At 35.5% G+C, this 24,335-nt stretch overlaps 2 protein-coding genes across 7 annotated transcripts in view; one reads left to right on the top strand and one right to left on the bottom strand.

The window, feature by feature from the left end:
* The window catches only part of dpr3 (defective proboscis extension response 3), a 663,598-nt gene that overhangs the window by 65,442 nt on the left and 573,821 nt on the right, over positions 1 to 24,335 (top strand). The window lies entirely within an intron of this gene.
* LOC137241287 (SUN domain-containing ossification factor) overlaps positions 1 to 24,335 on the bottom strand; it is a 140,332-nt gene that overhangs the window by 66,541 nt on the left and 49,456 nt on the right. Inside the window, exon 1 of one of the 6 annotated variants that reach the window (XM_067768744.1) lies at positions 486 to 618. The exons of the other annotated variants lie outside the window; for them this stretch is intronic. Coding sequence (XP_067624845.1) covers positions 486 to 559 — 74 coding nt within the window. The 5' untranslated portion in view covers positions 560 to 618. Of the gene's footprint in view, positions 1 to 485; positions 619 to 24,335 lie in introns of those variants that run through there. 6 annotated transcript variants of the gene reach the window in all.

Here is a 24,335-nt window from a genome sequence, read left to right as displayed (position 1 = left end):
CAACCTCACTTGCGCGAGGAGAATCCTGTTTCAAATATGAATACATAATACACATATTAAGCATGCGAGGCTTTGGCGACGTCAAGTTCCTCATGGAACTAGCAGGTGAGGGAGGCGGGATGGCCTAGAAGGTTTGATGTGGTCATATTAACCGTTATCGAGATGGTCGGGCTAGGACCTTAATGGTGATTGTTACGGGAATGTACCGGATATATATCAAAGCAAAGGACCATCAACATCGATAACACTCCTCAAAACCTTCGGGGAGTGTCTATATCTTTGATACAACAACAACAACTACGAAGTGTATTCCTTCAAATATTGTGGAATTCAGAACTTTACAAGTATTTTTTTTTTAATTTTTATTCAAAAATTTAACTATCCCTTAGAGTGTACTTTTTATGTTTTTCCACACCACGCAAATAAAATGTAATAAATTTAAAATTCTTAAGAAAATCACCAAATATTTTAATTTCCAGACTTACGTGCAGATTTGGCAGTCACCCGTCAAACACAACAAAAAAATACGTAAAATAATTCGACGTAAAAATATTTGCATATTTTTTGAATATATGTAAGACCAGATCGTAGTTTAAAAACGAAATGACAAGCTAAAATTCGGCATGCTGCAGCTGAAGTCGATGTCTGTTTGGCCTTAAGCGGCTGTTAAGCATATAGCTCGGTTAGCGCTTAACACAGCGCATAGTGTTTCGATATTTTTTGGCTACTTATTATATTTTTCTTACGTTTTCTTTTTAAGCCACCTGTTTTATGCTAATTGCCAACGATAGCGCGACGAAAAGATAAAAAAAGTTATTAAATTGTATACAACTCAAGTTGAAAAGCGCAAGGCGGTCGCTCTGTGCGAATCAGCCATTGGGTGTTCGTCACGTTGCGGCTGTGTACCACTTCACACCACAAACCAATCGTCTGAGCAATCTGATCTGATTTTTACCTGAAGACAGACGGCGCAAGTACAAGCTTTTGGTAAACAATTTGCGTTGGTGTTAACAATAATAAAAAACAAAAACACAGAGGAAAACCAATTGGCATAAGACAAAACGGCTGTTGCGCTAAACTTCTAGCGACAACTGTATGTAGCTTATAAATGTATTTATAGTGACTTTCAGTATAAATGGGAAAGTAAATTGCTTGTAACGGTAACAATGACTTTGAATTGAATGATTTTTCAAAGCATTAAGTTCAAGATTGCAAGTAAAATAACATCACACACTGTCATATCAATAGCAAATATATATTATTGCTTTTGTTTTTTGCAAGAAATATGAATGTATAAGAATGAAGTATTGAGAAATGAAGAAATGACGTTGCAATTTCATATCTTCTCATACCACATCATATTCCTTACACGTCACATAAAATTGATAAATTCAGATCAAAGAAAGAGAAGCCGAATGAAAAAACGACTAGTTATAATCAAATCACATTAATTATGACTTGATCATATTAAAACCAATCAATTCAATAGAATCAAACCAAGTAAAGTCACGAAACGAAATAAAGGTTAAACATAGAAATAAAATTAAACTAAGTACAAATAAATCACATCACATCAAATCAATCTATATTAAATAAAAAAATTTAATCAAATAAAACCAATTCAAATTTGATCGAACCGAATTAAATCAAATCAAAGCAAATGAAATCAAATCAAAACAAATCAGATCAAATTTTATCACTTCAAATCGAATCTAATCAAAATCAAATAAAATAAAAAGTCAAATAAGAAAAATTAAGTGAAATAAATAACATTAAATCAAATCAAACGAAATCAAATTACTATAAATAAAATAAGATCAAATCACTTTAAACTGAATAAAAAAAAAAACAAATGCTTAAGATTAAATCAAATTAAATTGACCTTAAAATAAAACTTCTAAACTTGAATTGGTTGAAATGTTAAGCAATAACGAATCGAAATATGATTGTCCCATTTTGACTGTAAGAGACTGTAAATATGATTGTTTTGCTGCGGCATCGGCTAAAAATACCAGCGGAGTTACTGATTAAACTGTAGGTCCCAGACATTTTTATTGTTATTAAATATTTTTGGAATGAGTATTGTAGTATTTCCCTTTGGTGGTAAATTTCTAATGTAAATATTCGCAAAGTCCTATCAAATAAAATGCCACCATAAAATTCGGATAAAAACGGTAAAACTAATACGCCAATCAAATATGCTCCATTAAACTGACTGAAGCTATCAAATTTTCATAGCCAAAAGTACATTCGTGAGTAAAAAAAAGCAACCGAACGAAAATGGCGAAACGCGCCGCAAAACGTGAAATTGCGACTTGAGATATGAAAAAAAAAAAATATTTTCGCCAAAGTGAGTTATTGTGTGGGTTGCTTGAAATTCCTTTGAGCCTGGCATGTAGCACATTGCCGTGTTACCAAGCAGCCGAGGCTAAAGCGCAGCTGGGTGCGTGTGCGCTTTAAATATGGAACGCCTGCGCTTGCGAAGTAGAAATAAACCTAAAATTAAGTTATTTGATTCAACAGCTGTGCAGACACCTACCATCAGCATATATACCCCTTCCATGTCTGTTACCAATCAAATATTTGAGCAGATTGATTGTTTGCGTTGTTTGTGAGGTGGGAACTATTTAGAAAAGATGGAATGAACTTTTTTTTAAAAGTGGAAGCAGCGGGTTTACATAAACGCGACCCGGACGTTTTCAGCTAAATTTTTGTATTTATTAGTATTACTACTTAGAATTGGATTATGTCACAGCATACTTTACAATAGCTGTTTATCATATCATTGCAAGGCAAATCATATTATTATCTCATGTCATACCAAGTTACATTAAATTACGTGCATCATGGCGGAACTATACAGGAGGTGGAAGCTGCTTTGAAATGTTAACTTTTGGCGTAGTACGTTTTCGACACTAAGCCAGAGAATTAGAAAAACCAAATACATGGAATTCGTATTTGGTTGTATGTATGTCACTCTGCCACCACGCTGTTATTAAGTTATTTTCGTTTATCTGCACAAACGAATGACATTTCATTTGCTCGTTTACAATAGTGCCCTTTTTTCGGTCGAATGTTGCTTAAGCGATTTTATCTCAAACCGCTTAGCCGACTCAACTAGCTTACTTTATGTTGTTGCTTTCTAAGCAAATTGGCTAATCCACCTAGTGTTTTATGTCGACTAGCTTGCATAGAAATACAGCTATTGTAGATTATTATAACACGAAATGTCAATTCAAATAAGGACAGGATACCTATCACATCACATCTTAAAAAAATATTTGAAATATCACATCATACAACAGTCAATTGTAAAATTAAATCAAATCATATCATTTATAACATAACATATCATAACACATCACTTGTCACATCACCTATCGTCAAATGTGAAATGATACGACGTTATAGCACAACAATTCTTACCATGTCTTTTCACATCACAGCATATCATGCCATATCAACATATCATACGCTTATATTAAAACAGCGATCAACTCAAGAAACTGCAATATTCTGAAAACGCGAAAACCTGACTCCCTCCCCCACATCCGCCAAAGTAATTTCATCGTATTAATGTTAGCGCAATCACCCATGGTTCGTTAATTTTTTAGACGGGAGCTGGTAGTTTTTTATATATATTAAGTTTGTGGTAAATTGAAATGCAATAATCTTATCAAAACAAGGTACACATAAAAAAATAAACAACTATCCACTAACTATCCATTAACGAGCCAGCTATGAAAGAAATATGAAAGTTTGGATGTTGGGATGTCCAGTCTTTGTGACTCAATTACGCAACGACTGGATTGATTGCGATGAAATTTGGCATACAGATACCACACAACCTAGAATAATATACTGACCATATCATCTTTGAAAAATATGCCAGGTCGGGCCCTATGCCTCTGCGTTTCCATATTATTCTTTTAATACTTAAAGCTTTAAGAACCTTGACTTTGACCAATGTATTAAGTCATATAAATCGAGGCCTAAGACATTTTTGGAAAGCGGGCAGTGCCACAACCTCCACGCCCCTTTTTTGGAAAAAGTAAGCATGCCACCCTCCTCCTGTCCCCCTCCTATTTTATAATTCGTTGCACCTCCGAGTATTTTTGACTTAAATATATCAACGTTATTATATGGGTCATCGATATAGAGGGAATGGTGAAAATATGAGCGGAGCAATCCACCTTACACTTTGAGGCAATTTCTGGATTAATTTCGGGATTATTTCCGGATCAAATATGAATTGTTTTAGGGATCGCTGCGGGACTATGGCAGGGTTATGTGCAAATCATTTGATTTGTTTCGCGACTTTTTTCGATCATTTCGGACGGTCTCGGATTTTTTCGGGAGACTTTTGCGGACTAATTTGGGATTGTTTTTTAGTTCATTTTGGGACTACATAATGCCGGACTGGTCAAGGATAATTTCGGGACTACTTCGAGACAAATTCGGAATAATTTCGAGATCGTTTCGGGACTATCTTCTGATAAATTCGAAATTGTTTAAGGATCATTTTGGAGTCCATTTTCGGATCATTCGGGATTGATTTCGAAATTGATTCGGCCTTATTTAGGAACTTTTTGGGTTCAAATCGGGATTTTTTCCGGATCTATGAAAACCATTTCGGTATTGTTTAGAGGATCATCTAGGGATTATTTCGGAATCGTTCAAAACTACCCAGCCGATTATGCTTACATTTTTAGAATAGCTTCATGAAAATCATCATTTTGACTACAACGTCGAAAAGGTCTGATAGTATAATATGTATTGTTTTATATCAAGTCATATCATTCATAACAGATATCATGAGAAAAGCAAAAAATAAAATTTTAAGCGAAATGAAACAAGCATACCATATCAAAACATAAAATTAAATCAGCTAAAACTTAATTTGTTGCGTTCTCCAATTACTATCAAAATTAAGGAAGTTCACCATAACTTGGCCGGCATAAAACACTTAATGAGTTTTATTTAAAAAAAAGTACTATACATTGTAGTGCTCATGTGAAGATGAGTAAAAGTTCAAAAACATTTGTTATGCGCTGCTGTTTATTACAAAAAAATTAAAAGTGGAAACAAATGAAAAAGGGCAAAAGTGAAAACCATTTCAAAAACAATATTAACACGCTTTAAAGCCGAAAGGTGAGGCTTGACACGCACTCAACCGGCAGCTTATTATGAACAACGTTCGCTTATTTTGCCTACCGACTGTTATGTTTCAAATGTGAAGAGTAAATCATCAGACGCACAAAAAAATGTGTCTAAACACGTGACTTAGCGGCGGCAAAATGCATTTACACACCCATGACAGTGCATAAATAAGCCGACATTGCAAAAAATATGTTCCGCACATACCTACAATATTTGCAATTTGCTATGAGTTGCGCAGTTTCAAAGTAGTTTTGCGTATGCGATTGCGCATACCAGAAACGTTACCACAGCGCAGTGGGAGGAAATGACAGTGACAAAACTACTCAAATTACAGGTAAGTAAGTGAACTAAGTCTGCGGCGGCGTGCAGACTGCTTTAGCACTTGCTAAACGATCTCGCCACGTCACCCCACCTTCACCGCCACCGTCCGCATTGTTGAGTGGCCAATGTTGAATGTAGAGATCAGGTGTGTGTATAATTGGGTCAGAAAGTCTGCAGCAGCAAGTTTTTACTACGCATGTGCAACCTAAACAACAACAATAAAAGCGGCAATGATGCGTTGAAATTTGTGGTCTGAAGCTCGGATCTTTTTCTATTTTGTTTGCTTTTTGATGCATAAGGAAGTAGCTAAATTGCATCATAAATCTTATTCCGTGTAACAAATGTGCGGACAAGCAACGAAAGCGTTATTAAAATGAAAATGGAGAGTTGGTGAAAATGTGTGGGAATTCGTTTAAAATATTTACCTGATATGAGTAAAAAATTTAGTCATTGTTTATTTTGAAGTAATTTGTGAAAATTAGTTTTTGCGTAAATTTAGGCGTTTAGTTTAAGGTAAAACTTCTTTATTAAGTTGAACACATTTCAAAGTAAAGTTGTTTCGTGTTCATATTATAAAACAAAGCGAGCTGAAAACGGTGTTTTGCATTTAAATCTTGGCTATGTGGGATGGTTAATTTCAATATAAAGGAATCTATAATAGCGGCCCAGCAAATTGCTAAAATATGTTAAATCATGAAACAATTTATCACTCAATTTATATATTTCTTACTTGTAGTTAAATATTTACTTTTGTTCTGCTTTAAAAAATGCGATTCCTTTCTAATATAACCAAAGTTGTTTGTGCGTATGTTCGCTGTCAACCATACGTTCAGCGTTCAAGTAATCAAAAAAAACTTGCTGTTAAAGCATGTCTACCTACCAGAGATCTGCTTTGAGTACTAATAAAATTAGTGCACTTAGTCATGAGCCAAAAAATTGTGTCTAAATGTATACTTACAAGCCAACCTAATATAAACGCACGCAAGTCATTTTCTGTCAAAAATGTCTCATGCCCATACAACTTGTATGAGAACCACCCCAATTGAATTTGCTGCGTAAAAACCTAACTCGATTTCCAATTTTTGTTCTGCGTGATATTTAGATTTGACGATTGCACACATGCTTTACATTGTCGCAACGCATGCTTATTTGGGTTAGGGCAAAAAACGCCGGTTGTTTGCATGCGCTAAAAAAACGCAGTTTTATTAGGTTGGCTTGTTAGTCAAGTACAGACAATTACTACGAGTGATTAGCACATAAAATAGAAAATACATACGAGTGCCCCGTAACACATATGTCTCATACATATATGACATTGTTGAGTATAAACTGATGTCATAGTCGCGTTAACTCAGTAGCACTTTGATTTCTTGTATAATATACTGTATACTTCGTTTATCATCGGTTTTACTTTGGCGCTGTATTCAGTTATCATTTTATTGCACTATTAGTCTTACTTATTCCAATTAGTGTTTTCGTATAACACAGTTGACTTTCTTGCTCAATAACTCAATTGAGTACTGAACTGCTTCGTGGCTTATGAGCGGTTATTCATTTTATGAAGCATGACTATGTAAATGTGTGTTAGTGGATATAAGTGCTTGATGTTGGTTGTTTTCATACGCACTAATACTCATTTTTTGCTTAGTCCACTAATAACCTTAAAAGATAAATAATTGCAGCTCACTGCTACCTACGTATGAAGTACTTATGAACGTAGGAATCTTCATTTCAAATTGTTTCGATTTCGCCATCACATAAACATTTAAGCAACAAAACCGTCTAAAGCCGAATACATCTTTTAAAGATACTCTTCTTTTAAAACTTTTAAATGATTGGTAATGTCAAAAAACATATGTCCTACAACACTCAGCCGATTTTGTTAAAATATCCAAGATAGTTGCATAGAAAGCCAGAGAGTGTTCCTATTTAGTATTTTTTTCGAGAACTGGACCAGCGACTGATCAATTCTTAAAAATTTGGGATGCGACGGCTTACATTGATGGCTTCTTGCCTAGATTATGAGGTACTTAAGACACTGATTTTTGTGGAGGTCAAAAGGGGCCGATCTATGTGATATTTTTAACTTATGATGCAGTTCTTTGTAATTAACCTACATTAATATTTCGGATCCTTTTTTAAAGAAGCCGATTGCTAGGAATTTGGATAGAGGAAGGGAGAAAGGGACTGAGAAAGAGATAAAGCTAGACAAATATATAGAGGGAGAGGGAGCGAGGAAGGAAAAGGAGATGGAAAAACGGGCAGAAAGAAAAAAAATGCAGAGAAAGTGAGAGGGAAGAACGAATGAAGGGAGATAGGGGAGAGGAGTAAGCTCGAAAAACTTCTTAAAGGTCATGCAGATAAACCAAGGTGAGGTCAGAAGAACGTCTGCCGGGTCTGCTGGTAAAAAAATAAAATTTTTTTGGCTTTATTTTATTTCACGTTTTGAGAAGTGAGGACCTCACATAGAATGTGAATGTGTCTATATGGTTATCTGAAGTTTTCTCAAGGACCAAACCTCTTTCCCTAGTCCGATTTATTCCAGGGTTTGCTTACAGTGCTGTTATATATACGTACGCTATACAGATTGGTAACGTTATGGTAAGTAAGACGTATCTTGTTCATAGTATTGCTTTGTGTTTTTTTTTGTTATATGTTTTAAGTTTTGTTAAGCTTTTACTATCTTATCTATATATTAATTTATTTATGTCATTATTTCATATTATGTTTTGCTATGCTACGTTATGTCAAGCCATCCAATATCATCCTGTGTTGTGTTATCACGTTGTTTTTATATTGAGTTTTATTATGATGTGAAACATGACAGGGCATATAAAAGTAATAAGCAAAGTAATAGAAACTCTCATTTTGCAAACTACGTGATGCAATGACCGCCACGCTCAGAATTTAAGGCTGTCCATAGTGGACAGAACTCTTTGGGAAGCAGGGAATCCACATATTGGCCCTGACTCAGAGGTCTGGTTCACGGGTGGTCAACTTGATGACGGAAGAACGGAATCTGGTATCGATGGGCCCAACTTCAAGGAATCGATAGCAATGAGAAGTTACCCCATTATTTTTCAAGCGAAAATCAATGCAATAGAAGTTGTCGGTTGAGATTGTCTACTGAGTGGCTTATCCTAGAGGAGTATCCTCGTTATGTCTGACATCCAGGCAGTCTTGCGTACCTTGCAGTCTAACACAACTACTGCTAAGCTAGTGGATGAATGCATTGAAGTGTTAAATTACCTGAGAGCTAAACACACGGTTTTGTTGCGATGGGTTCATGGGCATTAGGAGCATGCCAAACAGGGTGCTATAGCAGCATTCCATGGCCTAGAGCCCTTCTGTAAACTCACAAAGGAACACACTAGGGAAACCATAAGCAAATGGGCAACAAAGCAGCTTATGCCACACTGGATTGAATGCCCAGGACAAAGGCAGGCCGAATTGCTTATAGCAACGAGAGTATCAGACAAGCTCATTAATCTAAGCAGGGTGAACTCTGTAGTCTACGATACCTAAGTATGTTAAATATATCCAATACAAAAATATGCCGCTTTTGTGAGCTGGGTGATGGAAAGCCGGTTCACTTTCTCTGCGAATGCGTCGCTTTGAGAAGGCAGATATTCTCCCATCTAGGTGGCGTGGAGTAATAACCCTGAATGTACTTAAATGCATTAAAAGGCTCCAAATACAGTAATAGGCTGAAAGGTCAAGCACTATAGATCTAAATTAAAGTCGCAGTGCATCGAGGCCTGATATTAATATTATTATTATAATGTGTCTTATGATTTTAGACTATATCACGCCATGTTATGTTATTTTATTTGTTCTTTTATTATCAGCCCAATTCTAAACGAAAATTCCGTGCGAGTTTTTTTCCTTCTCCCATTCCTCGTATTCTAAATACAAATTCGTTGTGAGTTTTTTCACTTCTCCCTTTCCTCCTATTCTAAACAATGTTCGGAAAAGCGGAAACCGGTTATGGGAGAAAAGTAGGTATTATGAATGTGAGGGAGAGGGAGATTTCTCTGCCATTTCATAGGAGTTTTTTCACTAGTTAAATTACAGGGAATGTGTAAAATAGTTAAAGGAAATTGGTTCTTTTAAGAAAGAACACTTATTTGTACAAATTTGTGCTAAAATATGTATTTAAATTCTACCACAATATTCTCACTGTTAAAACAACAACAACTACCGCAATATTCTTTATTTTAAGTCGAAAAGTATATCATACGCAACGGAAGAGCTCTTCGTATATTTGATGCAGCCATCCAGAAATTGCGCAAGGATTTTTAAGAAGGCTTAAATAGATTTTGGCATATGATGAAAGACTAATTCAACTCGACTTGGCTGCCAGAAAATAGTTTTGCTGAATGAAAGCAGGCAACTCCGGCGGATTTGTGTTATCCCGCCGTATTCTTCTTCTTATGCCCCTCTGTTGATGTTGCTGTGGCACCAATTCATTACTCATTTCAGTGAATACCACATGAAATGCAATACTATGCATTGTTTATATTTTATTTCTTAATTTCAAGCATTTTCGCAACAATAATTAACTTTTCTATTTTTTAAACAAAATAAGAAATGCGCAACGAAATTTCAATTGACAAAACAGCTGACTTCGAAAATTCGAAATTCCTATTCCCCAATTATTCTTCTCCCTAGGACAAAAGAATTGGAGGAATTTTTCCGCGGGAATAAAAGAATCCGCGAGAATATTTAGAATTGGTGTGTATATGTATAAGTTTTGTTATGCTTGTTATGCTGATTCGTGCTATGTTAAGCTATTTTGTTATGCACAGTGATGTTATGTTATGTTCTGTATGTGTTTGTGACGTTATGTTATATAAATCTATGTCATCTTGGCGTAGAATTTGTGTCCTTTTGTTAAAATATCTGATTGTCATGAGTAAGGTTTCAAGTTTTTAGCTCAAGGAGAAGTTACTTCAAAATCGCTCGCAAGATTCGCCCTGTTTTGAATGGATTTTCCAAATATTTCTAAACATCTCGATCTCTGGCGCATCTAGAGGAATTTTTTATACAAAATAGTGCATTTTAATATGGCTCTAAGTGATGATCGAAGTTTCAGGTCTCTAGGTAATCGACGAATTTCGAAATTCGGGCGAGTTTTATAAGTATCACGATCACTGCGCCATTTTATTACAGTTTGATCTTTCATGTTACATTGAAGCAAGTTTCAAGACTCTAGCTGCCAAGAAAATTTACGGACAAACAAGAAATCGATCTAGTACAAAAAAAAATTCCGTTTGGTTCCATTAAGAGGATCAAGGGATTTGGTACTATTTTATTACTTGGTTCAATTAAGGCGTCGATAGAGAGACATTTATACCAAGTAGATAGAACCCACCCATTCTGAATAATAAGTTAAGTTCAGATATCTCAGTATCCGTCATAAACACAAAGTTTCTGTTAAAAAGAAATTGCTAAGACAAAACAAAAAATAATCAATAAACTTAACATTCACTTTCGCGCAAGTTCAGTAGCTTACATTTAGCGCTTATAGCAGGATCCGTAAACAAAATTAACGGCATTGCATTGTTAGTGGGTGAAACTAAAGCGATAGTAGTAAAGCTCATTTAAATGAACATAAAAACTAGAAAACAATAAAATATGCAAACAAATCTGATAAAAAGCACAAAAAACGCAAACAAAACTATTTTCAATGATTGAAATGGTTAGGAAAAGTTATCTTTAATAGTTTACAAAAAACAAAGAAAAAAAGACATGCATAAATGTGTACATAAATAAACGCACAATAACTTGGATAAATATGAATTTACCAAAAGATATCGAGTAAGCAAATCTTTATTACCATAATTAAGAAGTTATTAAAGAAACGCGTTTGGGCTCAAATTGCTCTAAACTAAGCTCAATTGCCATTGAAATGTTTTTGTAAAGTGAGTGACCAACAGTTAAATGCCGTTAGCACTTGTTAGTTTGGTAGTTTTAGTTGATTTTTGCGCCTGCTGAAATTGGAGCCGGTGGTCGTTTTGTAATCACAAAAACTCTTTGTGTAATCAGAGTTAAACGAAGACGATTGTATCGCCACGAGAAATTTGTGGAATTTACGTTTACAAAACTGTAGGATTCACATGATATAGGTCTTTTACCAGCATCTTTCTATCTTCTTCTTCGCAGGCTTGAATTTTCAACGGCATATAGTTTAAAATTTATCAGAAGAACATGTAATTAGACTCACCTTGCGCAGACTACCTGGCGTAAAGGGCTCGAAACTACACCGAAACACAGAAGAAGCACGCAACAGAAAAAATAGTTTGAAGGCTTCCCTAGGATAACTACCTCAACCTAAAGTCGCGATGAGACACCTATAAACATTAAAATAAAAAGCAGATGGATGTGATGACTAGTATTTTCACTACACCAAAAGGAAATAATTTTTTTATGGCCCACCCTAATGGACAAGTACATATGTATGTATATTGGGCTGGGTCGATTTGTATGGACGAAAATTAACCGATATCCCGCCATTGATTTTTCGATAGGATTTGGGCTCAGGAAAAAAAGTTCCACTACGCATACCCAAAAAAAATAATTTTCGAGCCCGCGAAATTAAATTTTTTTTACTTTTTTTCGACTTTGATTTTTAAGTTTTTTTTTCATGACCAATTTTTTTTTTTTTTTTTTTTTTTTCAAAAAACTGTTATCGCCAACGTTTTTAGAGGACATTTTTGGGTCGGACAGGGTACACATGAACACATAAGATCAAATGACATTTTTTTTAGTAGGTCACTAAAAAAAACTTTAAAAATCAAAGTCGAAAAAAAGTAAAAAAAATTAAATTTCGCAGGCTCGAAAATTATTTTTTTGGATATGCGTAGTGGAAATTTTTTTCCTGAGCCCAAATCCTATCGAAAAATCGATGGCGCGATATCGGTTAATAAATCGACCCAGTCTAATGTATATACAATTTCTTTTAAAGTTTTAATAATTTTAAATTGAATTTAAAGTGCAACTGAAATTGGAAATGCAATTAAAATAGCAGACTTTAAATTCAATGCTGTAAAATTGGTAATGCGTAAATTTCTTTCGCTATCGTTCGTTGGTAGTGTGAGCCGTTTCTGTGTGCGGTTATCAAGCAAAAAACGTTAGGCCAGAGTTAGTCGCAGGGGTTATTTCGATAAATATTACTATAGAGCTCTTTGTAAGACATGAACTGATCATATTCGTTCGATCTTGCCCTTTGAATGGAATTTCTATGCCCAAAAGTATATTAGGTGCGATAAGTAAGAAGTGTACATTATGATTGTCACTCCATAACTCGAAAACGAATAGAAAGATTGCAATGAAATTTTTAGGAAAGATACAGGAAGGAGAGATGATGGTTAGCTGATTTTGAAATCCCAAATCGGTTTAGCCATTCTTGAGTTATGATTTTTTTTAGAAAAAATTCAAAATTTGAAAATTTGGTAAAGAAATTTGCCTATATTAGTATTTACGATCCTTTTTTCCGGGAAGTTAACCAGAGACGGACTGGGACTGGGATTAGAACTAGGACCGGGGCTGAGACTCGGAGTGGGACTGGGACTGGGACTGGAACAAAATACATACCACCCTCTGGGACAGGCAATAAGGGATGAAGAAGAATGAGAAGAAGGTGAGAGAAGAGAAAAGAGAGAAGTAGAAGGATACTGAGAAAGAAATAGAATGAGACGAATATGGAGATAGATGAAGCGAAAAAGACGGAAGGAGGAGTGAATAAAAGGATCAGGAAAAAGTGAAGAGGGGTGGGGGAGGGCAGTTAGACGGAAAAAGCTTATTAAAAAATGCAGATAGGTCAAATTTAGAGCAGAACAACGTCTGCCAGGTCTGCTAGTATATATAAAAAGTGGGCGTGGTTATCATCCAGATAAGCTCGTGTACCAAATTTGGTGAAGATATCTCAATATTTACTCAAGTTATCGTGCTAACGGACGGACGGACGGACATGGCTCAATCAAATTTTTTTCGATACTGATGATTTTGATATATGGAAGTCTTTATCTATTTCGATTCCTTTATACCTGTACAACCAACCGTTATCCAATCAAAGTTAATATACCCTGTGTACAAGTACAACTGGGTATATAAACTAATTCATCTTTCCCTTCACTTCAATAAAGCATTGCGATGTTTCCATTTCGCTTTTATACTTAAATACTAGAAGACCCGGCAGACGTTGTCCTGCCCTAAATTGGGCCTATATGCATACATTTTAATAAGCTTTTTCCGTCTGACTCTACCCTCCCCCTCTTCACTTTTTCCTAATCCTTTTATTCACTCCTCCCTCCTCCCTCCTTCTTCTCATTCTTCTGCATCCCTTATTGCCTGTCCCAGAGGGTGGTATGTATTTTATTCCAGTCCCAGTCCCAGTCCCACTCCGAGTCTCAGTCCCAGTCCTAGTCCTTATCCCAGTCCCAGTCCGTCTCTGGATAATATATTACTCTGTTCTAATGCACTCATCAACAGGTGTCATTTGATATCCATATTCTATACACACATTCTAGGGGTACCCAGGTCCACGTTTTGGCCTATATCTCGAGACCCGAGTCACCCAGGGGTATGAAAATTACCCTCTACTAAAGCGCTCATCAACAGCTTTCATTTGATATCCGTATTCTACAAACACACTCTAGGGGTACCCGGGTCCACGTTTTGGCCTATATCTCGAGACCCTAGTCACCCAGGGGTATGAAAATTACCCTCTACTAAAGCACCAATCAACAGCTTTCATTTGATATCCATATTCTATAAACACATTCTACGGGTACCCGGGTTCACATTTTGGCCTATATCTCGAGACCATAGTCACCCAGTCACATATCCTATATTTCAAGTTAGATCAAACTACACACGGGGTGCAAAACAAATTCAAAATCGGTTAAGTAGTTTAGGAGTCCATTGGCCTCAAACATAGTGACACGTGCTTTTTATATATTAAGTTAGCAACCCAAACGCATAGACGCGTATTTCCCATTATTATTATGATCATTATTATATCTGAATGAATACAACTATGAAATTGTATTTTTGGAGGAACTTCCTTAAAATGGATAACCATAGTTTGCAATTTTAAGTGTATTTCAACAAACAAAAAATTCACGCCAATACGAATTGTGACGAATATAAGTGCCACTAAGTGATACTCCCATCACTAATCTGATACTAAGTAAATAAAGCCACAACAACAATGAAGCAAGCTGCTACACTTGTATGTACGTAAACGAATGAATCATTATGTCTACACTTCTCAGAGTCGGAATTTTTTGATCAAAGTCTGTTTCAAACTTATCGAAAGGATAGAGACCCTATCAAAACAGGGCGTCTCAGAGGCGGTGGGGTGTTAATTGCTGTAAGGCGTTCTCTTCTCTCATCTTTTGTGCCGCTTTCTAACGATGACTCTCTCTTGGACCAGCTTTGGGTCTGTATTACTGGGCCTTCTGGCAATTTATTTATCTGCGTTTCTTACATTCCGCCTTGCAGCACAGATTTGCTGTACTTTGCTCATGTTAATAATATATTTGACCTATATGAATATAATGTTGATAGTAATTTTTGCATCCTGGGAGATTTTAATCTCAGCAAGGTTGTTTGGTCGAAATTACTAGAAGATGATATCTTAACACCAACTAATGTTCATCATCCCCATGAGATTAATTTCTTAGACACCCTTTTTAGTGCCAATCTAATTCAGATTAACAGTTTCGTGAACCAGTTAAACAATATTTTGGACCTAATTTTTGTCGATGAGAACCTCATAACTCACTTGACTGAATGTGTGTTTCCTATATATAAATCAGATATGCATCATGTAGCACTATATTTATCTATTGAATTCTTCGACCTAGTGCCGAAAAACAATATAAATAATAATGAGTGCTCCTATAACTTTAAGGATGCAAATTATGAATCTTTAAACTCCCTCATATCTGAAATAGACTGGATATCTATTTTCTTTGCTAAAAATGCAACTGAATGTTTCGACATTTTTCTGCTAAAGATGGCTGACATATTCAGTAGGAATCTCTCTCTCCTACCAGTTAAAGTTCACAAACTACCCTGGTACAATACTAGGTTGAAAAAGTTGAAAAATCAAAGAAATAAGTACTTTAAATTATACAAGGATACCAGCGATACTATTTTTAAAGATCAGTATACTTCTTATATGACGCAGTTCAATGTTCTTGATAAGTTTTTGTACAATAAATACGTTTCTAGACTTGAAGATGAGTTAAAGTTAAGAAAGTTAATCCTGAATCTTTTTGGAACTATGTTCGTTCAAAGAAAGGTTGTTCTAATATACCTACCTGTGTCAAATTTAATGACATTTGCTCCAACAGTTTGGTCGATTCGGCAAATCTTTTTGCTGATTTTTTCAAATCTACGTTTGTTTTTGATGCCGATAACTTTGATAACAGGTATCTTACTGATAGCCCCAAAACTTTAGACTTTGGGTCTCTGTCCTTGTCTGAAACCGATATTATCTTGGGTATATCCTCCTTACAGACCTCAATCAAAAATGATATTGATGGATTATCCTCTTTTTTATTTAAAAAGTGTAGTATTTCTCTTTGTGTGCCACTGTGCCACATTTTCAATATTTCGCTATCTACTGGAGTTTTTGTTGATCGCTGGAAACTGGTGTCTATCACTCCTATCTTCAAGTCAGGCAATAAAAATGAAGTAAAGAATTACAGGCCAATATCCAAACTGTCAACATGTTCAAAACTTTTTGAAAAGGTAGTTAAAAACAAAGTATTATTCGCTATAAAGAAAATAGTCGATCCATGTCAGCATGGTTTCATTGCGGGATGTTCGACTGCTACAAATCTGGCTGTTTTCTCTCAGTTTTGTGTCTCTGCGTTTAAGGATGGATGTCAAGTTGACACCATATATACGGATTTTCCAAGGCTTTTGACACAGTTTCGCACAAATTACTTCTGTGGAAACTTGAAAACATGGGCTTTCTGTCGTGGCTGAAGTCCAATTTGGAAAATAGAATATCTTTTGTTGAAATCGAGAGAACTAAGTCTTATGAATTCTCAGCAACTTCGGGTGTACCACAAGGTAGCATCCTTGGTCCTATTTTGTTCTTAATGTTTATTAATGATGTTGGCTCATGCATAAACTATTCGAATTATTTGCTTTATGCTGACGACTTAAAACTCTTTCGGAGAATCTCCTGTACTTCTGATGCATTGCATCTGCAAGAAGATCTGAATGCTATAAATAATTGGGCCTGTCAAAATAATCTGCGACTCAATATTAGTAAATGCTGTTACATGACGTATACTAAGTCTACGAATGTGGTTTCATTCGCGTACTCGATTTCAAATGTAACTCTTGCGTCAATTAATGAGTTTCGCGATCTTGACGTAATTTTTGACTCATCTTTTACTTTTTGTAATCATGTAAATTTTCTCATACCAAAGGCTTATACCAACTTAGCTTTCTTGCGAAGATATGCCAAGGATTTCAAGGACCCATATACCAGGAAAATCTTATACAATGCCTTAGTGCGTTCCAAGTTAGAGTATGCATCAGTCATCTGGAATCCCATATACTCTTCACACTCTTTAAGAATTGAAAGAATTCAGCGCAAGTTCATACGATTTGCTCTTCAACCTCTGCACTTTGTTAATCCCCTGCCACCCTACAATGCAAGATGCATGCTTATCAATGTCTTGCCACTTGAAGTTAGACGTCTTGTTCAAAGCGTAATGTTTATTTTTGACATAATATCTGGTGCCATTGACTGCTCAGAACTACTTGGGCAGTTGACTTTCAATGTCCCTAACAGAGCTCTCCGCTTTCACAGTACATTCCGCGTTCAAGTGCTGCGTTCGAATTACTTCAGTTTCGCACCTCTTCTAAGAGGTCTTGTAGAATTTAATCGCCTATCCAGAAGCCTTGACCTGGACTTTGACATGCCAAGGTCTCTGTTTAAGGCACGCATTGAGTCCTATTACTTATCTCAGTAAATCTTACTTTAAAATTGTTAAACTAGTACTAAGTTAACCTGTAATCTAGTCAGTAAGGTTGTTACCATTTGACTTAATAAAGATAAAGATATGAAATATGTACGTACACGCAGCAGAGAAGAGATGCACAAACACATGCTCCCAAAAGTATGCAATTGTAATTGGGGAAGTGTCGCTCACAAATACACGCATATGAGAAGCTATATACGTGCATCTGTAGTTATAATTATATGGCGGTAACTAAGTAATTTCTGGAAGCGCCTAGAAGATGCCACGAAGAAATTACAGAGTATAAAAGCACCAGCGGTAGAGGCGCTAGAGCAGTTTCGATAAGACGCTATCTAGCGAGCAAAAGCAGTATTATTTTGAAAGTGAGTTTCATTTAAGCTATCAGTCAGTTTGGTTATTAAGCAAGCTAGTTGCAAAGTATAAGTGCTATTGTGAAGTACTTTAATAAAGGCCATTTTTCCATTATTCAATATTGGAGTTATTTATTCAACAGTTTAGCGATACGAACGTTGGCAGAAGATTGCAAATATGGGGAACTGCAGTAAATTCGTTACAGTATTTTGCTTTTCCCATGACAGACAAGGTATAAGGTGTGATAAAGGAAACATTGGAAAAAAAGCGAAAGCAAATGAAAAGATACCGAGTTTATTTTGGAAATTATTGGCATGTAATACTGGTATTTGTTTATACTTTCCCAAACACCCTTCCATTTTCGATATAAGCTGTGTTGTTGTTGTAGCGATACTCCCCGATGGTTTTTGGGGAGTGTTATCATTTGTTGATGATGCTTTGACGGATAATCATAGATCCGGTACGTTTCGGTAGCAAGCACCATTGAGGTATTACTGTTAACACAACAACAACATTGATGTACTAGTCTGACCATCTTGGGAATATTTCCACGTTGGGCCTTCTAGGTCATCCAGCCCCTCAGCCCTAGTTCCATGACCGTCGCATGATAAATATGTGTATAATACATTCATATTTGCGGCAGGATCCACGCGCGTAGGCGAGGTTGACAATTGAGTTGTGGAAGCTTTGAAGCTATAAAGGTTTCGATTGCGCTTATCAACTCCCATGAGCTTCAAATTAGCTGTGTTCCATCGATGTCCTTAAGAAGTATGGCATAGCTGACCGTGTCACAAATTTTCTTTTAAGTAAAGGCGGATTAATAGGGAACTATTTGAGGGGTGTTTCTGGTAGTCATTTCATTAAGATACTCCTTTAAAAAAAAAAACTTAGTACATTTTTAGGCAAAAATCATTTCTTGTTTACTGTTAATTTATGAATTCAACAAATACTTCAAATAACATCAAGAGATAGCTCGAGTGCGTTGCACATCCCAAAGCACACCGTGTGAAAATCTTCCAACAAATCCACTTAAATGCATTTAAAATATAATTAAGTTAAATCTTATGCGATAACATGGAATAACAACAAAACTTGAACACAGAAAAATAAAATTCCAAATCCAATAAATTCCAGCATAAATCTTTAAAATCGGCTTTACTCTGCACAAAAAAGGAATAATCGAATGCAGAAAGTGTGAGAGAGAAATGAAATAAAACGAAAAGATCACGCATTACTATTTATTAACTGTGAAAGCACATTCACTATCAAAATCTTATTTATGCATATTATTTGTTAAAGCTGACTGTTTAGCTTTTGCTTTTGCGTTTATTATTTTGATTTGGTGTTTGGTGGACTCCAACATTTTGACGCTCCAAAATATTTGCAATTGGCTTTATGAATTTTCACACTGGGAGTTATCAAATAAAAATCGCAGCAAAAAAAAAATAAAAATTCGGATAGTAAAATTTGGTGCAAAAACAAATGCGCAATATTACTGCAAATAAAATTACATTTAAATAATAAATGCTGATTGGAAAATATTGTGAAAAATATGTTAAGACTGATGGTGTGTATTGCATTTGGGTAGAGGCTTAGCAGGCGAATGTTAGATTTTGAAGGAAGTGCAGTAAAAATTTCAAATGGATGGTAATGAAAAAATAAGTTTTGAAAATTACATATACATAACCTATTTATGTATGTATGTTAATATGTTTGAGTGATTTTATATTTTTACATATTAATTATTTTTGTAAATTTTAAGGCAACTCACTCATATTCGCAATTGCCGCGAAAACATGGAAACCCCGCAAAAGAAAAAAATTTTCTTATAAGCTTTGTTGCTCTAACTTAATTTCGAATGGAAGAGGAAAAGGTGCGCTTGGCTTTAGGACGACGCACAGTGTGATATATCATCAACCTAGCTGATATAAAGTCACGGTTGGAATAAATAATTAATTTTTATAGCTCTACTCACCAACTAACGCTTTTACATAAAAAAAAAATATATTATTTGTAAACATTTATTATTATTTGACCACTTTTTAAGTTTTTATTGAGCTAAGTAAATTTAAATTAAGAAATTGTTATGTCGAAATTAAAAAAATTCATTAGAGAAAACGTATTATCGTAAAGAAAAGCATATTTTTGTATGTAGTAATAAGTAATTGCAATAAAATTAAATATATGTAATCAAAAAAATCAAAGTCGATAACGTTAAGTTAATCGCTGAAACTTGAGTCGAACTCTTCATCTAGGTCTGAGATGTCGGAACCTTGATCAAAATTTGCTTCTGGGTTTGACAATAGTTTAAGTACTTCTTTGTCGAATGCAAATGAGCTTTAAATTCATTCGAGTTCTTTTCTGAAATAGAGTATATTAGGGGTTCGCGGCAAAAAACAAATATTGAATAACTCTGCCATTGTATATTTACGAGACATCTTTGTTATAATGTTTTGCCTGTAGCTCTTAAAATCTTTATCTATTCTCCAGTGCTTCCTCTGAAAGCTTTCCCGTAATGCTTTATTAATAATATCTGCCCCATGAATCAAAATTTTGTGAATGCTCGATGGCATATAATACCATGGGTACAAATCTACAAACATTTTTGTGGTCAAAATGGCATACTTTCGAAATGCTTCGGACTCAACGGCGAATTGAAGTATGAAAGCAAATCGCTTAATTAGATTTTCGTCAACTCCCGTTATTTCCGCAGCATTTGAAGGGCATTGGAAAAACGTCTGGCTGTGTTGCCATTGCTCGTTCCAAAACATTGTTTTGGTAGATCTACTAATAACCCCATGTCTTCTTTAAATCTTTTTTTTTCAACAATCTTTTTTTCCGTCCATTCCGAGTTCACCAATGCTTGCAGGTGGACTTCCGCTGACAGATCAGTTATAAGAATGGATTCTTTTGGAGGATAGCATGCAATTTTTTCTTTTCTTAGGAATTCATATGCTGGGTAAATGTCAGCATAACTTTATTTAGCCCCAGATCGTATTTCTAAATTCGTTTTAACTGTAAACTTTCGATTTATGTATAGAGATACTGCCTCTTCTGGAGTATATATAACTATCACTGAGGCTGGACGAGTAAGGGCATGTTATATTTTAGTTGCGTCTGCATTTTTGGTGATGGCTTCTACCATTAATGCTGCATCCCGCTGACCTGATAACCTGAAGCTAGAAGCAGTTGCAAAAGCCAACTCTTATTTTGAATAGTTTCTTATCAAATGTGATAACTTTTTCCTTTTGGACTGATGACTAGTCTCCGAAAAAGATATCACTAGTAATTCCAGGGGGGAAGGGGGGGGGGGGGGGAGGGGTGAAGGTCCCGTTCCGCCAATTTGTAGGAAAAATTAAAATGAGCTCGAGGCAAATTCCAAGAGAAGCTCGCCCTAAAATCTCTACGGATGTTAGTCGCGCCTTACATTTATTTTTAATTTAATAGAACAAATTTTCTTGAATTTGGTGACTAAAACTATGCAAATTAATCTCAAAAACGTTTTCGAAAAATTTAGAGACTATTTTGATTTTTTATAGTATTTTTTTTTGTTGAGTATGCGTAGCCCAATAAATTTTAGCCTAAGGCTGACGACAGAGTCGAAGCGAGAAGCGTTGCTGTAATATAAAGATAAAACGGACGGATGTTCTGACTGGACACTGCCTTCTGCGGTCACATGCCTTTAAATAAGACTTGGTCAGTGATAGCAAATGTAGGAAGTGCGGGCACGTTTGCGCTCATGCCATGCGCTTGTCAAGCTAAGACTTCAGCTATAAGGAGTTATACAGCTGTCAGATCTAGAAATGGCAAGTGGCATAAGTCCTAGAAAGCTTCTAGTATTTGCCAAGAGGACGGAGTTAGTTTATAACATAGGTCTGGGTTTTTGGTAGGGTTTTTCCAGCTTGGTTGTAAAACAAACTTCTGGTAACACTACGGACACATTCATCTGGAAAGCTAAGGTCTTTATGGACCGACCAGTTCAACCTAATCAAACCTATTGAGAGACTACGCCCATTTTTCTTAACTTATGAAAAATGTTTCATATGGAAAACTGAAAAATATGTCAGAGTGCCAGAAATGTATGAAGCTTGTAAACTAAACGAAAATAAGAATTGTTTTTCGCCTAGCATAGCTTATAGCGAGCGCTCTGCCGTCAGCCTAACAAAGTACAAGGAGTATATTTTTTTCCATACGAAGGGCGCATAGCTTCATTATTTATGTATATGGAAGATTTATACTTTTTTCGAGAGATAGGTTAAATGCTACTAAAAAAGAGTGATAGCGGGTGATGTGATTATCGTTGAACTACTGCACTTAATTTAGACAATCACTTAGATGGACAAACGATAGCCGTGTTTGAGTTGAATGCGATTTTCCTGAAGACCAAAATATATTACAAAATTTCATTCCCATATGCACCATCATAGCTGAATTACTGAAAAATTTTATATTTATGTAGGCACCAAAAAATGTTGTACTCCTCTATAAATCTCTTAAAAGGTTTGTTGAATATACCAACAAGCAAATACAAAACGCAGAGCCCATTAACCACCAAATCACACACTTAACTGACTAATTAAGATTAAAACATTATTTAAGTCGCTTAGTTAATGTACACAAGCATTTATCCAATTATAAGTAAATAGAAGCTGTTTTAAAGCCTTAATTATAGACGCATTATGTTATTTGTATGTAATCAAAATTGCAGATGAGTTTCATTGTACATTTTTTGTTCGTTCGTTTGTGTTGCTCCGTGTTGAAATGCGCTGTGCTGTCATGCAACAAGTGGCAGCATATGGTGGCTGCTGCAGCAGCAAATACGAATGAACGAACGAAAGTGGCAATAAAAATTTTAATTTTATTTATTGAAAATAAAAACTGATTCCGTTTCTTGTGTAATTTTTGCAGATTTGGCAAAACAAATCGAAATTAGTTTTTAAATATGTAAATAGTTTTTATGATTGGTAGAAACAAAATAAAACTAAAAAAAATTAATATTTGTAATTTAAACTAGAGCTTACGATTTCTTCTCGAACACAAGCGAGATTTTCGAAATCCAAAAAACGAGAACTCGACTTCTCGCGAGATTCTCGTGTCTCGAAGTACTCGTAAATCTCGCGAGCTTCTCGTCATAAACTTAATTGCTGTATGGGCAGTATTTATACACTTGGTTTTTTTTACTTGTAAATTTTTTTTTATTATATTGCTTTCCAATGACATTTAACTCAAAACTCAAATTATACATATAATTTTGTTCACAATATTTTATTTTTTAACGAGACATCGAGAACGAGGCTTCTCGCGAGATTCTCGAATCTCGAAATATTCGTAATACTCGCGAGCTTCTGGACTTTCAATTCAGTCGCTGCATTGGCAGTACTCTATACATTTCGGTGTTTTTTAGTTGTGGTTTTGTGGAAATTTTCGCTTGTGCTCCAGAAGTAATCGTAAGCTCTATATAAAACAGCCAATGAATCGATTAAATTGAATGTCGAGAAGCTCGCGAGTATTACGAGTATTTCGTTATTCGAGAATCTCGCGAGAATTGAAAGTCGAGAAGCTCGTGAGTATTACGAGTATTTCGAGATTCGAGAATCTCGCGAGAAGGCGAAACTCGCGAGAAATCTCTTCTCGAACAAGTTCGAGAAATCGCAAGCTCTAATTTATCCAATTTTGGGTTTCGTGACGAAATAAATATATCGTTTCATTTTCGTGAAAGGTATAAAAATAGACACAGTTATTTAATCGTAAAAACTAAAAATTGACTAAAAGTTTACGTATACAAGTCATTTAATATCGATTTAAACATATGTTTTGTGGAGAAAAAGTCCAGACCCACAGGATTTGAAAGCATATTAAACTCTTTTAAAGCTCTTGAAAGTGGAGCATTAGACACGTAATTTGTTCTAACCGTGTCCAGCTAGAAAGTATCGTGATTGCGTAGACTCCTCTGTGGAATTTTGAAACAAATTCTGGCCAGCAGAAATGGGCAGTCAATCGCTCCACTTATCAAGTGGAAAACAAAAGTGAGAGACAGAATAGAACGCCTGCTGTTTAACGATTTTAGGCTTAAAGGCAAACAGCGACTACTGTAAGAAGGAATCGGGTCATTGAAATGCAACGACCGTAGGGCAAGGCGAACAAAAACTTTTTGCACACGTTCAAGCCTGGTAATGTGACAATTATAGAATGGCCTCCAGATAAAGACAGCGTATTCTTATTTAGACCGCACAAGAGAGGTCTATAGCAATTTTAATGTGTAATGATAGGTAAAATCAGAGCTAAAACGTTTAATGAAGGCAAATGTTGAATATGCATTCGCAATTATGTAATTCAAATGGGTTTGAAACAGAAATTTACAATCGAATACACCACCAAGATCAGTAATTTCACTTAAAGTGGATAATCGAAGACCATCGATTTTATACCATGTGGGTAACGGACAGCGAGACTTTCGAGTAGCAAACATGTGAGCACTTTTTTATATTA

Source organism: Eurosta solidaginis, chromosome 2 (genome assembly GCF_040869045.1).
Source record: "Eurosta solidaginis isolate ZX-2024a chromosome 2, ASM4086904v1, whole genome shotgun sequence".
Classification (NCBI taxonomy): domain Eukaryota; kingdom Metazoa; phylum Arthropoda; class Insecta; order Diptera; family Tephritidae; genus Eurosta; species Eurosta solidaginis.
Note: the sequence above shows the minus strand (reverse complement) of the source record. Positions and strands in the feature narration are given on the sequence as shown.